General features: G+C 38.9%; 1 protein-coding gene across 1 annotated transcript in view; it reads right to left on the bottom strand.

Annotated features, from left to right (window-relative positions):
• GRHL2 (grainyhead like transcription factor 2) overlaps positions 1–11,879 on the bottom strand; it is a 210,453-nt gene extending 198,574 nt beyond the window's left edge. Inside the window, exons 1-3 of the mRNA XM_074202113.1 lie at positions 11,828–11,879; positions 11,016–11,350; positions 10,781–10,963 (exon numbers count right to left, since the gene is read on the bottom strand). Of these exons, the coding sequence (XP_074058214.1) occupies positions 10,781–10,963; positions 11,016–11,350; positions 11,828–11,879 (570 nt within the window). The remainder of the gene's footprint in view (positions 1–10,780; positions 10,964–11,015; positions 11,351–11,827) is intronic.
• Between the last annotated feature and the right edge of the window lie 2,867 nt (positions 11,880–14,746).

Below are 14,746 nucleotides of genomic sequence, written 5' to 3'. Positions count from 1 at the left end.
GACATCACAAAAACTACCCTAAAAATTTGTTTCATTTTCTTTTTATCCTTGTTATGGATGCCTCCAAAGGAACATGTCAGAACAACAGATCCCTAAGCTTCCTTCAAAGCTCAGCTCCTATCGTATCCTACACAAGTCCTTTTCTAATCCCTCAAATTGATAATTATAAAGTTACCTTGTATCACCTTTGTATATATTTTGAATAGACTTAGAAGTGTATGAGTTATTTCCCAAGATAAAATGTAAACTCCTTAAGGGCAGGTATGGTTTGATTTTTGTCTTTATATCCCCCCAGCTTTATGATAGACATGCAATGAATGCTTAATAAATGGTGACTATAAACCTAGGAAATGAAGTAACTGGTCTGAATTATCTAAGCTTAAAAAAAAAAGTAGAGTGGGTTTCTTTTAACTTTATTTTATATTCTCTTGAAGCAACTATTTGAATTATCTAACCCCTCCCCCCCAAAAAAGGTGAGTTTCTTTTCACTTTATTTTTAATTTTCAGTTAACTATGTGACAGGGTGGGTAGAGTTTTAGACTTAAAGTCAAAAAAATAAGTTCAAATCCTGCCTTAGAAATTAACTTTGTGATCCTGGAGAATAACTTCACCTCTGACTCCATTTCTTCATCTGTAAATTCAAAGGTGCTTAATCTGACAACATAAAATATGTATTGCGCTTTGCAAACCTTAAAGTACTATAAATATTAGCTATTATGAATTGTACTTAAAGCACTATGTAAACACCCTTTCTATATGTAGACAATAAGTGCTGTATATTGGTTCATGTGTAAAAGACCTCTTCAAATATTCTGCACCTTGGAGCGGCTAGGTGGTGCAGTGGATAAAGCCCTGGCCTGGAGTCAGGAGTATCTGAGTTCAAATCTGACCTCAGACACTTAATAATTACTTAGTTGTGTGGCCTTGGGCAAAGCCACTTTAACCCCATTGCCTTGCAAAAAAAAAAAAAATTCTTCACCTCCCAACCCACTTGGATTGAATGGTAGGAAAGGAACCTTACCCATCCACCTACCCATTCATATACAAGCTTATCAGAAGGCTCTGAGGATGGACAAACAACATCCCCTTACTGGGCAAAAGAAGTGAAATGAAACCACCAAGTCATTTAATTAAAAGAGTAACCATCAGACTGATTATTTTTGACAGAGAATGGTATCGTTGTCCTTGTGTTACAAAATGGTATCTTGATGAGATGAATGAAATAGCAGTCTGCAGAAATATGAACAGCTAGTTTTCTTGTAAAATAGGAGACAACAGAAGACTGGGCTGGCGGTCTAACTTTAGCCCAACTTTGTCTAATGTGTAAGATCCAAGGTGAAACTTGAGCCTCAGCTTTTGCTACAGTCCTGGCTTGGAGACAATGAGGTGACATCACTCAGGAATCAGTTCTTTGGGAAACTCTTCTGGGAACAGGTGAGTTGGCTGAAAAGACCCTTCCTCTTCTAGTGAGGACAATTTAGCATGACCTGGAGGGCAGAAGGATTGGGGAAGTTTCTTCAGGGAGAATATAAGCATGTATAAATTTGCAAAGGGTTTGAGAGATCCTAGTTTCTAAGATAGCTTCTATACCAGAATTTGAATTCAGGTCTTCTTGACAGTCTAGAACTCTATCCACCATGTCATCTGAGAATATAAAATAAAACTATGGGGGTGGCTAGGTGGTGCAGTGGATAGAGTACCATCCCTGGAGTCAGGAGTACCTGAGTTCAAATGCAGCCTCAGACACTTAATAATTACCTAGCTGTGTGGCCTTGGGCAAGACACTTAACCCCATTGCCTTGCAAAAATCCCCCCCAAAATAAAATAAAATAAAATGAAACTAAAAGAAATCCACCCTACATTTGGGGGGGGGGGGCTTACATAATTCAGACAGCTTCAATTCCTAGGATTTTACATTTGATCTGGAAGCTGAAGAGTTTTTGGTGTCTTTGAATCCTTTCAGTCCTATCCAATTCTCCCTGACTCTATGGAGATTTTCATGACACAGATACCAGAGTGGTTTACTATGTCCTTTTCCAGCTCATTTGACATATGAGGAAACTGAGGCAAGTGGAGTTAAATGACTTGCCCAGGACCCCACAGTAAGTGCCCTATCATTTTAGACATGTCTCTGAAAAGTTATTTATGATTTAACCATTTGAAACATACCAGAAGAACTCAGGGTAAACTACTTAAATTCTTAGTTTCCCCATCTGAAAATATAATTTAATCCTCAATTTCTTTCTCTGAGAATGGAAATGATGCTCACATTGCCTACTTGTTGGGATTGCATCAAGAAAATAATTTGTATGCTACAAAACTCTACAAAAACATGAGTCATGGGGGGCAGCTAGGTGGCACAGTGGGTAGAGCACCAGCCCTGGAGTCAGGAGGACCTAAATTCAAATGTGATCTCAGACACTTAATAATTACCTAGCTGTGTGACCTTGGGCAAGTCACTTAACCCCACTGCCTTGTTAAAAAAAACCAAAACCAAAAGTGTGAGTCATAAATCTGTTTAAAGTGATTACTGAATGTCCAGGGGAGGAGAGAGGGAACAGGAAAATGTGGAACTCAAAACCTTGCAGAAAAATGAATACTTAAAACTTTACATATAGTTGGAAAAATAAGTAAAATTTTTATTTAATGTTGGAAGGGATGTGGGAAATCTGGGATACTAATGCATTGTTGATGGAGTTGTGAACTGATCCATCCTTTCTGGAGAACAATTTGGAATTATGCCCAAAGGGTAATAAAAATGTGCATACCCTTTGATCTAGCAATACCACTAATGGGTCCATACCCTGAAGAATATAAAAAAAAAATAAACTGATGTAGCCCTCTACTATTTTTATAGTCAGTCAACAATTATTTATTGAGTATCTTATAAAGGCATTATGTAAAGAACCAGAGATACTTTTTTAAAAAGTCTTTTAAAAAAGTCACTGCCAGGACAGCTGGGAGGCACAGTGAGTGGATAGAGCACCAGCCCTGGAGTCAAATGACTTTGTTTAAATCCGGCCTCAGATTCTTAATAATTGCCTAGCTGTGTGACCTTGGGCAAATCATTTAACCTCATTTCCTTAAATAAATAAAAAAAGTCATTGCCTCAAGGGGGAAACTACAATGAAGTGTGTAACAATAAACTACACATAGGATAAAATGAAGATAATCTCAGATGGAAGACATAAAGATTAAGGACTGAAAAGGTCTTCTGACAAAATGTAGAATTTTAGCTAAAATGTGATGAAGAGTGAAAGACTTCCAAGCAAGAGGCATAGCCAATGAAAATTCTCAGTCATAAGAGAGAAGTTTTGTGGAAAGAAAAGCAAGTAGGCCAGTGTCATTGGATAGCAGAATGAGGGAGAGTGAAAAGGGTTAGAGGCTGAAGTGTAAAAAGACTGGAAATGTGGGAGTTTGCAAATTCAAAAAGAGGATTTTACATTTGATCCTAGAATCTAAATAGGAAACCACTAGAGTTAACTGAATGGGGAGCCAAAACAAGCTGTTTGACAAGGTCAAACTTACACTTTAAAAAGATTAGTTTGACAGTTAAGTGGAGATGAATATTGTAAAAATATAAATACTAGGACTTAGTAACCAATTGGAAATGGGAATTGAGAATGATGCCTAAGTGACTTGAGAGGATGGTGGAAATCTTGATGGTAATAAGGAAGACAAGAAGAGAGAAGGGTTTGAGGGAAAAGATAAATTTAACTTTGGAAAGGTTAAAATTAAGATATCTTCAAGATATCAAATGGGAAATGTCAAAGGCAGTTGGAGAGGTGACATTGGAGATCAGCAAAGAAGTTAGAGCTAAATCGATAAATATGAGATTTGTCTGCATAGAGATGTGGCATATGTTTTTATCTAGATAGTTACTTCATATGCCCCTGTGCTTACTTCAGTACAGAGGCTATCATATGGACAAATAACCAGATCACATTATTTATGTAATGTCTTTCTTTCAGAAAGTAGAAGTTTTGGGAAATATCTTACTCTTAGGGAGGGTGAGGAGTAGAACAGTGGTCTAACTATAAGCCATTGATATGAAGTCAAAATGGATAAGAATAAATTTGGGGAGGGGGAAGTTCTGTAGTTCCCCTTTCTATTACCAACTGAGTGTCTTTAATCTATTTTTTTTTTCAGGTTAGCAAGAAATTTAGTTGACTCCACTCTACAAGAAAACTAAGGTCTAGATAGTAAATGGAATACAATAATATTTGTCCTTCATTTTCAAAGAAGACCATGACATCAGGGAGGTAATGCCATGATGCATTTCATGCCAAGCACATGAATTGGATTTGAGTGAGGGGGTACTGTGCTAAGGCACCATATTCACTTTTTCCTAGGAATTCATCTAGGTCCAGTAGTCAATTATGAATCAGGATGACTTGAATGAGTCTGAAAAAAAGGTAACATTTGGGGTGGCTAGGTGGCACAGTGGATAGAGCACCAGCCCTGGAGTCAGGAGTACCTGAGTTCAAATGCAGCCTCAGAAACTTAATAATTACCTAGCTGTGTGGCCTTGGGCAAGCCACTTAACCCCACTGCCTTGAAAAAACCTAAAAAAAAAAACCAAAACAAAAATTAAATAAAAAATTAAAAATAAAAAAAAGGTAACATTTAATTTAAGCTAGCACTTTATCCATTAAACAGTTTACAACTTCTTGACTTTTAGGCACTAAATAGTACAGTGGCAAATAGTACAATGGTAAATAGAGCGCTGGGCCTAGAATCAGGAAGACTCATCTTCTTGTGTTCAAAACTGGCCTCAGACACTTACTGTTCGAACCTGGGCAAGTCACTTATCCTGTTTGCCTCTGTTCCTCTTTGAAAAATGAGCTGGAGAAGGAAATGACAAACCACTCCACTATGTTTGCCAATCAAACCTCAAATGGGGTCATGAAGAGTTGTACATAATTTAAACTTGTAAAGTTCTCTTTAAACCTTAGTGTGATAAAAATGTCATTTATGATGATGATGATGATGATGATGTCATCTGGTACCTTTCTGACTACATAGTATTTCTCTGTTATAATCTGTTATAAAACAGATTAACAATTACTTTGTTAATCCCTTTGAAGAGAGGAGTAAAATATAATGAATGTTTTAATGTTTACTTCTCAAAAATTATGTATGATAATATCTTATACATATGGTACTTTGGGATTTACAAAGTTCTTTAGAAATATCACATTTGATCCTCTCAACAACCCCATTTTACAGTTGTGGAAACTGAGGCAGACAAAGCTTAAGTGACTTATCTAAGGTCACACATGAAGTATTTGAGACCAGATTGGAACTATCTTCTGGACTCCAGATCTAGCACTCCATCCACTGCTCCACTTAGATGCCTAATAAATCAAATGAGTATAAGTTTTCTTTCTTTATGTCAAGGCCAAAAAAGTTTTTAAAAAATGTTAAAAATCATGTTACATGAAGTAATATCAAGGTATTATCAATAATTTGGTTTTTTAAAAAAAATACAAAATGACTACTGCTAAAAAAATACATTGAATGAATAAAATAGAAAAAAGCATAGTATTATATAAACTAATGATTTTATACCACTTTTTGTCATTCACATGGTAAAAATACTGGTATAGTCAGATAACAGTTGAGAAGTAAACATATAAAAGATGCTCTTTGAGAATATAATACTGTCTCAAAGCTATTCACATACAGAACAGGCCTTCCTTTCCCCTTCTACTAGATGACAAGTTTCTTGAAGACAGATAACTTCCTTTGTTTTTCTGCATTCCCAGCAACAACAGTAGTGTCCTCCTCAAATAAAGTACTCAACAAATATTTTTGAATAAAAAATTCTACTAGCAAATAGAACCTTTTACAACATTTATCCTTTAAACTTGCAATAATGAATATCTGCAAAATGTGTAAAGATGAAAATTAAGAAACTGCATAGAAAAAAATTTTGACCCATTAGAAATGTATAAAAGCAAGCATATACTGTATATCTAAAACATGAAACATTTTTTGCTCAGGAATTATTTCATTGTATAAGGAAAACATCACTTCAACTAGATTGAAATGTAATTGGGAAATATTTAACAAAATAAATAAAAATACAATAGAACAAAATACTGTTAATATGTGGTTTTTTAAGTCAATATGTGGCAGTCAGGGATCCTTAAGTACATATAGGTTAATGGCCACTGTTTGTTTTTGAGTCGGCACCACAGGGGTAGGGAACTCCCAATGAGTAAACTGCCCATATGAATGCAGATTGGTAACAGCTCTACAATTTATCGCCTTACAATGTTGCCTGGGGCCCTGATAAATTGAATGACTTGCCCAAGGTCACATAGTGAGAGAAGGAACCTGAACCTAGGCCTTCCTGACTCCAAGACTAAATATCCATTCCCTAATTCCACTAGCTACTTCTGAAAAAAACTTAATTTTTTTTTTAATGAAGAATTTCTAGTCATGGAAGTTTGGGTCTGGGTTTATATATAGTTTGGGTCTGGTTTTTAGTTTTTGTTTTGAATTGTTGGAGGGAGGGCTTGCTTGTGTATTTGTTTCTGCTGATGTCTACTCATTTTTAGAAACTAAACAATCACCCAAAGGGCAAAAAAGAGAAGCACCTGGTGGGCATGACCAGGCTGGAATTATTCAGAGTGAAGTCCTGTAAATAATATCACTGGAGAACATGAAGAAGAAAGGATGAGCAACTCACAAGGCAAGAATGATGGATCAAAAAAAAAGGGTCAAACAGATTGATATTCATGCTATGTCAGGGCAGCATGGATAGGGTCCCCACCTCAGTGAATGAACTCCCACTTCCCCAGATTTTTACAGTAGAAAATAGATATGATTTTAATTATCATGTATAGACATAGATTTCAATGCATTGTTGGAGGTAACGTAAATTCACATAAATTAGATGGGAGATCCATTGGAATTTGAGTATTGTCTTAAATTAATATTAAAAACTTTTAATGAAAATTTATGAACCAATTATTGCATTGCTGCAATTGTCACCAAAAAAAAGCTTGATAAAAAAAACAACTTATTTAGAGGCAATAGAAAATATTTTAAAGTATATAAAGACAAAATGTCCTCAAAATACTGTTTTATTGGTGATAAAATCAGTCCTACAGAGTATAAAAACAGAATGTTTCAATCTTGAATCTATAACTATAAAGAAGATAAAAGTAACTTCAGTACAAGTTTTCTAATTAGAAGTGTCTTACTGTGCTATCCAAAAACTGCCTGTATTTCCAGAGATTTGAGAAAATATCATTCAATCAACAAGAACTTATTAAGTGCCTGCTTTTCAAAGGTGATTCAGTTTCTGTTCTCAGAGAGCTTAATCCTATTAGAAAGCTGTAACAAGTTCCCAGAGCAGTACATAAGGATAGATTTTGGGCCTGAGATTTCATATAGGGACCTTCTGGATGAGGAAACCTTTCTACCAAGAAGGTTAGCACCTTTCTCAGCAACTTAAGCCTCAGAGATTTATTTGGAGAAGAAAGAGGTTAAATGGTTCATTGACAGTGGTATAACCAGGAGTGTCAGAGACAGGACTAGATCCACATCTTCCTGGTTCAGACAGGCTCCCATGCTATCCACCACACCAGAGACAGCTCTTGGCTTTGTAAATTGAGACCTGGGCCTGGAATCAAGAAGACCTGAGTTTAAATCTAGTCTCAGACACTAGCTATGTGACCCTGGATGAGTCACTTTGCTTTAATTTCTTCTACTTTAAAATGAAGATAATTACAGCATCTACCTCCCAAGGCTACTGTGAAGATCAAATAAAATAATATTTGTAAAAAGTACTTGGCCTATAGTAGGGATTATAGAAGTGTTTATTTCCCTGCTTCTCGTGCTTTCTCTCCTTGTAAACTATTAAGACATAGTGATTGGGGGGTGGGAGGTAGAAAGGAGTTTCAAAGGGGGTAAGGTCCCACTATTAACTAGGAAATCAGTGAAGACTTATATGGTACAACTGGAACTAAACCTTGTGTACTGTCTCTAAAACTATCCCTCTCCTCAAAGATATACAGGCCTATTCTAGAGCATTCTCTAGTTTGAGACTATATTATCAAGAAAAATCCCTTGGCTGTTGGATTTGAAATGTTTTTCTCAACAATTTCACATGTATAACTAATGTGGTTTACTAGTTTGTCTTCTTGCAATATTGCCTGCACAATTAATTTTTTCCAGACAGAAAAGAAATAGAAATTAGCACAGTAGCAAGGCCCTATAAAAGCTCTGATGCACAGTCTACCCTTAATAAAGGTTTGTTGAATTGATTTGAATTCCATTAAAAATCAAAATATTAAAACATACTGCAAAACCAATCGTTAGCGTTCAAAATCTGTTTTGAACGATAAACAAATTGTCCTTGCTGGTATTGAATAAAAGTTAAAATAAAAGTCAAAGTGTTTTTTCATTAAGGAATTTATCTGACTTTCGCTAAAAAACAAAACTAAGCTGCTAGGCTAAATGGTTCTTTTATCATACAATTAAAGGAACCACAGTACCATAAAATATTAAAGATGAATGTGGTAGAAGTTAAAACTGCCTTCCTACCACATCTTGGCAAACATTTTACATACCCATACACACAGGCACCCAACCTTGGCGTTTTGATCCCAAACGACTAGTTTTGAAACCCAGGGAAAACTACATCCATCTGCATGAAACTGGTTATTTCCCTAAAGGCTGCTAAGAAAGAACTAGTTTCAGGTCATGCCTATTTCCATACATCCACACCAATCAACACGCCCATTGTTTACCTCCAATTGCAATAACTCTGTCTTTGATGCCCAATATATTTGAGCTAAAAATTTAATAGATATGATCAATAGTCAGTCCTTGTGGATCACGTCGATGGTGACAAGCCAGAGCCTGAGGTGAGGTCACCATTCCCATAGAAAGTCCTGGCTCATACTCTTTTCAACTCTCTCCGCCGAGCTCTCCCAGCACCCCCACCCAACCTCACCTCCCTCCAGGGTCCCTAAGCCAGAGCAGGGCCCCCGGCAAAATTCTTCCAAAGAGTCACAGGCAGCTGGCGGCCTCCAGGCGCTAGGCTGCTTGGCCCCTCAATGACACAATCAGGAAAGTCTCAGCTTCGGCCACAACACGGGGGTAAAGTTACCAGTGAAAGCAAAAAAAATAAATAAATAAATAAAAACGAACTCCGACGCATTTCCAATTGGATGAGGATCACTCCGAGTTGGGGACGCAGTGGGGAGGGGAGAGCTGCCACCCAAACCAATGAAATGTGCAGCCACCAACCCCCAGCTCCCTTTCTTTCCAGCTTCCCCCTCCCCCTCCCATCACAAAGCCTGAAGAGAGGGCGGGGAGCTGGCCAGCTTGGGAGAGGCTGCAGCGACCAGGACCGCGCACAAGTCCCAGTGTGCTGGGCCCCGGACTGCGCCGGAGCCCAACTGAAGGCCCCCGGGACCTGTTAGGAATAGTCTTCCTTAGTTCCTGGCTGTCCTAACTCCCACCCCCTCCCTCCACCCTCGCGGTGTCCCAAGAGCCATTTCATTATTCATTTTCTGCGAAGCAGACGTGCATTTCCACTCCTGGCTTTAAAGGATATTTATTGTTCTCCTGGATAATAATACACCTGATTCACTTCCTTGGAGTCTTCCAACTCTCTGAAACAGATTTCCATTTGTAAAGGCAGGAAGGACTTTCATGAAAAAAATAAATAAATAATGGACTAAAGAGATCAAATACAAGCAACCTGATTTTTTTTTTCAGGCCTTCTGACCAATACAGTCAAAAAAAAGTGAGCAGGAACATAAACTTGAGCGACAGGTTTGTGCAACTCGGAGCCTGAGCCGCAGGGACTTTGGGAGGAAGGCGGTTTGGGGGAAATGCTTTACTTAAAGGGATTTAGTGTTGACAAGACGTCCAGGGGAAGAGGAGTCAAAGCCACCAGCCACTGCAGGGAAACAGGTTCCTGTCCGGAATCAATGCCCCCCCCCCCCCCAGGCTCTTTTTCCAGGCCACAATGCAGCCAGGGAAATCATAAAGAGAATTGGGGCGGGGGTAGAGGGGGGGAGAAGGTGGAGAAAGGGAGGTTTAGAGGTGGGGGAGGAGATGGCGCCATTCCGTAGCACCCCCTGGGGGGGGAAGCTGGGCTCCCCAAACTGCTCGCGGCTTCGGGGTGAGACACGCACGCGGCTCACGCGCACAATACACACGCGTACACAGGTACACACACACACACACACACACACACACACATCCACACTCTCGGGGTGAGGGGAAGATGGCCGTTAGTGCTTCTATATAAAAGCTCTTTGTTGCTCTCACACAAAAGGCGAAGGACCTCTTTCGGTGGCAGGGCCTCCAGGCAAATCGAGGAACCTCGGCTGAACTTTCAAAAGGAAAAGGCCCCCCCCCCAAAAAAAAGTTGTCGGGGAGGGTTTATCAAGTGAGGGAAAAAACCATTGAACCACCACTAAAAACCGTGCAGATGTCTGATTATTTTTAAGAGAATGGGGAAATAACTTCATTTTTAGAAGAAAGCAAAAAACTCGTTTCGTTGAGCAAGGCCCAAAGGAGTTCTTCAACCTTCCTATTCTTGTAGGGTTTTTTTTTTAATCCTTTTCCCTCATCGGGTAAAAAAAAAAAAAACCACAATCCGAAATGGTCCGGATGCACACAAGAAGAGGGGAAAACCAAATACAACAACACACAATAAAAGCCCCAAAGGACAAACCAGTTGCCATCAGCCCAGAGTAGTAGGAGCGGCGGCGGCGGCGGCGGCAGCAGCAGCGTGTGATCCACTTACTTGTCCGTCTCTTGTGACATGTTTGATCCAATGAACTCTCTCCCCTTTTCCTGGTGCCTCAGTCTCTGGCGAAACTGGACTTTCAAGTCTGTGCAGGTGAAGGTGTGTGCGAGCGCCCGAGATGGCAGAACAAGAGGTACAGGTAATTCTGCTTTTCCGTTCCCCCTCAGCCACTCTGGCTCGCTCGCTCCCTCACCTAGCCGGAAAGGTGGGATAAGGAGCAGGCCCCCCTCACATGTGGCAAGAGCTCGGAGGCGGCCGGGTTCTCCTCGCTGGTGGCAAAGGGGAGGCACAGAGCGGGCGAAAAGTGGCGGACTTGGGCGGCCACAGGTAACTTTCTCGCTAGGAGCCGAATTCTTTCACTAAAGGGTACAAGCCTGAGGGACGAGCTGCGCGCTGATTGGCTGCGGAGAGCCCTCAGGTGAGCTACCATTGGCAGATACACTCTCAGGTAAGGCCCCTCTCCGAGAGCAGGTAACTCTCCAAAGTTTACCTGAGCAATAACAGCAGCCGCCGCCGCAGCCAGGGCGGCAGGAGCAGCGCCTGGCTCTGGAGGAACTTCAGGAAGACCTGATTGGGTCGGGGCGTTTCAAGTCTCCTTCATGCTACATTTCCCCTGTTCCTTAAGGCCGTGGAAGAAAACAGCCAGCACCTGCAGACTCGTGGAGTTGTCGGGCAAACGAAAGACAAAGAAAGCTAAGGCTGAATTCGAGTATCCTAGGCCCGCTCTGCTCAAATGAGCAGAACATTTCACAAGGCAATGTTAGGCCACATTAGAAGGACTGGTTGACAAGGGCAGAAATAAAGTTATTTTATGCTTTCAAAACAAAGAAAACCCGACAAAAAAGAAGTTTAATCTTATGCACAACCTTGAGGGTCTTGAAGTACAGAAGAGATCAAGATTATAGAACTAAACGTGTGCGTCTTTTTACTCTTAGGTTTGATCGCTTGGGGTGAAGTGGAAAGAATCTGTTAAATAGACACCATTATGGGCCCCTGGAGGATACCTACATTAACGACTTGGATTCCAGAGCAGCAAAGTACTACCAGATCTGTGTTCCCCACAACCCTTCGCGGCACCCCAGCACTTTGTTGTCATTCGATGTTTCCCAGGGAGGCATCAACATTTACATTGTAATTCAATAGAAGCAGACACTACAAAGGTGCTTTATCCCTCCAGCTTAGTAAGGTTGCTATGGTAACAGCTAAGGATGAAACTGCATTTTTCATAGCTAGATTTCTAGAAGCAGAAAACATTGTGCAGCAAATTCAGTAGGGCACAATTATATATTGCTAAAGTGTGACACCCATCACTTGGACTTGTTTGTAGCTGGTTTGGGAGATCTAGCACAAAAGTATGGAACATCTCTAAATAAGTGTGAAAAGCTCTAGAATTTCACCATTTTATTTCAGGCTGGAATAAAGCTTTTCTAAGAGATTATGATTTTATTTCATCTTTCTGGATCAAATAGTCCTTGGAACTTACATTATGGAAATTAAGATTTGAGTGCTACTATCTGGCATACTTCCATCCTATGAAGAAATACTTATTTACAACACATTCTGAATACTCTGACTAAATTATGTCAGACATAGTGATGCACCCAAGCAAGTGTTTTTTTTAAAAAAAAAGAAAAAGATTTTATTTCAGTAAGCTATGGTCAAGCATCCTTTCCTTTTCTGTCTCTGATGTTTCTGGTCTGGTAACCATTCAGGTAATATCTTTACTTATCAATATCTTTTGCAGCTAGTCTTTAATGAACTGAATAAATGGAGAAAAGTCAGATGATTTGTTGAAATTGAAAAGCCCAAAACCTGATATTATGAATAAATTAAACTTTCTCCATTTTTAAATATTTTGAGTTATTAATAAGTACCAAAATTTAGTTTTCATTTAGGTTTATGTCTGTATTAGGTAGTCAATAGGCAGACAGTAAAAGTAAACTGTAAACAGATCTGCATAAACTCCAAACTACAACTGATCTCTAAAGAGTTTGATGTTATGTTTGGTCAGATTTCATTTCTGAGAATCTTCCCTTTGTTAAGAGGTGATTCCCAACTTATCCCAAGGAAGTGGAGAAGAGGATAGAGGGGGATGAAAGGGAAAGAAAAATAACTTCTAACTCTTAATCTGAAATGCCTTTAAATGAAGCAAATTTGTTGCTATGGAATGCAACAGCTGGAGTTGGGATTGGAGGAGTGGATGGATACTATGACCATATATTTGCAACCATTCCTAGGACCTGATTGAAAAAGTGAAATTTAAGTTTGCTTAAATATAGCATTCACAACAAATAATTCCACAGCAGTCTCTGTTGAAAATACTCCTCTAGGAATGACTGGAGATTGAAAGGTGTTTCACTATCTAAATTTCAACATAACATCATCACCTCATCAATTACAATCATAAAATCAAAGTTAGGTTTCATGAAAAAAATGCCTGAAATCACACTTACAACTGTAGTTCGCCAGACTTTTGAAGTCTAAGAAGAAAAAGTATTTACTAATAAAATGTTCAGAAAAAAAACCAATGCTCAAAATACTGAATCAAATAAAACATAATTTTTTTTGTTTTTGTTTTTGTTTTTTTTGCAAGGCAATGGGGTTAAGTAACTTGCCCAAAGTCCTGCAGCTAGGTAATTATTAAGTGTCTGAGACCGGATTTGAACTTAGGTACTCCTGACTCCATGGCCAGTGCTCTATCCATAAACCACAAAATTTTTAAAAAGAATAACAAGAGTGATAGTCTGTATCTCAAAGAAAATTGAGTTTTAATCTTGATTTTGTTGATTACTTTGTTTCATGATCAACTGTAATAAAGGTCATCTCTCTCAGATGAAATCTCTATATCTGTAAAATGAGAGGGATGGGCTAAAAATGATAAAAATTTCATAATCTCTGAATCTATAGTAATGAGTCTAAATATAAGACTTTGATATTGCTAAATCCATGAGAGCTGAGGAAATCACTAAAAATCAGCGTGGAGAGAATAGAGGATCCTTGACAGAATCCTCAGAGAACACCCCGTGTGATATGACTAAAGATTCATCAAAGAGACCAGTATCTTAATTCATGTCACGTACACTGGGAATGTACCCACAGACTATTCTCTTGGTCCTTTTTAATTTTCTTTCTGTACTCCCTCTTTAGATAATTATGTGGTGTAATGGATGGACTCCCTGCCTGCAGTCAGGAAGATCTGAGTTCAAATCCTGCCTCATATACTTAATAGCTGGGTGACTCTGAGCAAGTGACTTGACCCTATTTGCCAAAGTTTCCTCATCTGTAAAATGAGCTGGAAAAAGAAATGGCAAACCACTCCAGTATCTTTGCAAAGAAAAATCCCAAATAGGGTCACAAAGAGACAGACAGAAATGAATAACAATTCCCTCATCGGATGATCTCATCACAATGCATTTGGTTGTGATCTCTCTGCAAATGACTTTCCATAACACCAAAAGAAGTCCCTAGTCTTTGCTGAGTGCCAGGCCCCATCACAAACTGCCTGTTGGACTTTTCAAACCTAATATCCCATAGGCATCTCAAATTCATCATGTACAAAATAACTCACTATCTTATTCCCCAAACTTACTTTTCTTCTAAATGTGTTAATATAACAGCAATATTATTCTTCAAGTCATTCAGTTAGAAAACCTCAGTGACATCCTTAATTGGCTCATTCTCACTCATAACCAGTTTTCAATTATTGCTTCTATTTAAATAACCTCTCTCTCACATAGGTCTCCTTCCTTCTTCATATACACAGCCTCACTCTAGTTCATACTCTCATCATTTTTTACCTGAATTATTTCAAGAGCCTCCAAATCATTCTGCCTAACTCAAATATCTTCTCACTTCATTTAATCCTTCACATAGATGCCACCATAATTTTTCTTTCAAAAGTTCAGGTCTGACCATGCCACCCCACTTATAAAACTGTACAGTATCAACACTCCTTATTGTCTC

Source organism: Macrotis lagotis, chromosome X, assembly GCF_037893015.1.
Source record: "Macrotis lagotis isolate mMagLag1 chromosome X, bilby.v1.9.chrom.fasta, whole genome shotgun sequence".
Classification (NCBI taxonomy): domain Eukaryota; kingdom Metazoa; phylum Chordata; class Mammalia; order Peramelemorphia; family Peramelidae; genus Macrotis; species Macrotis lagotis.
This window is presented reverse-complemented; position numbering and strand designations above follow the sequence as displayed.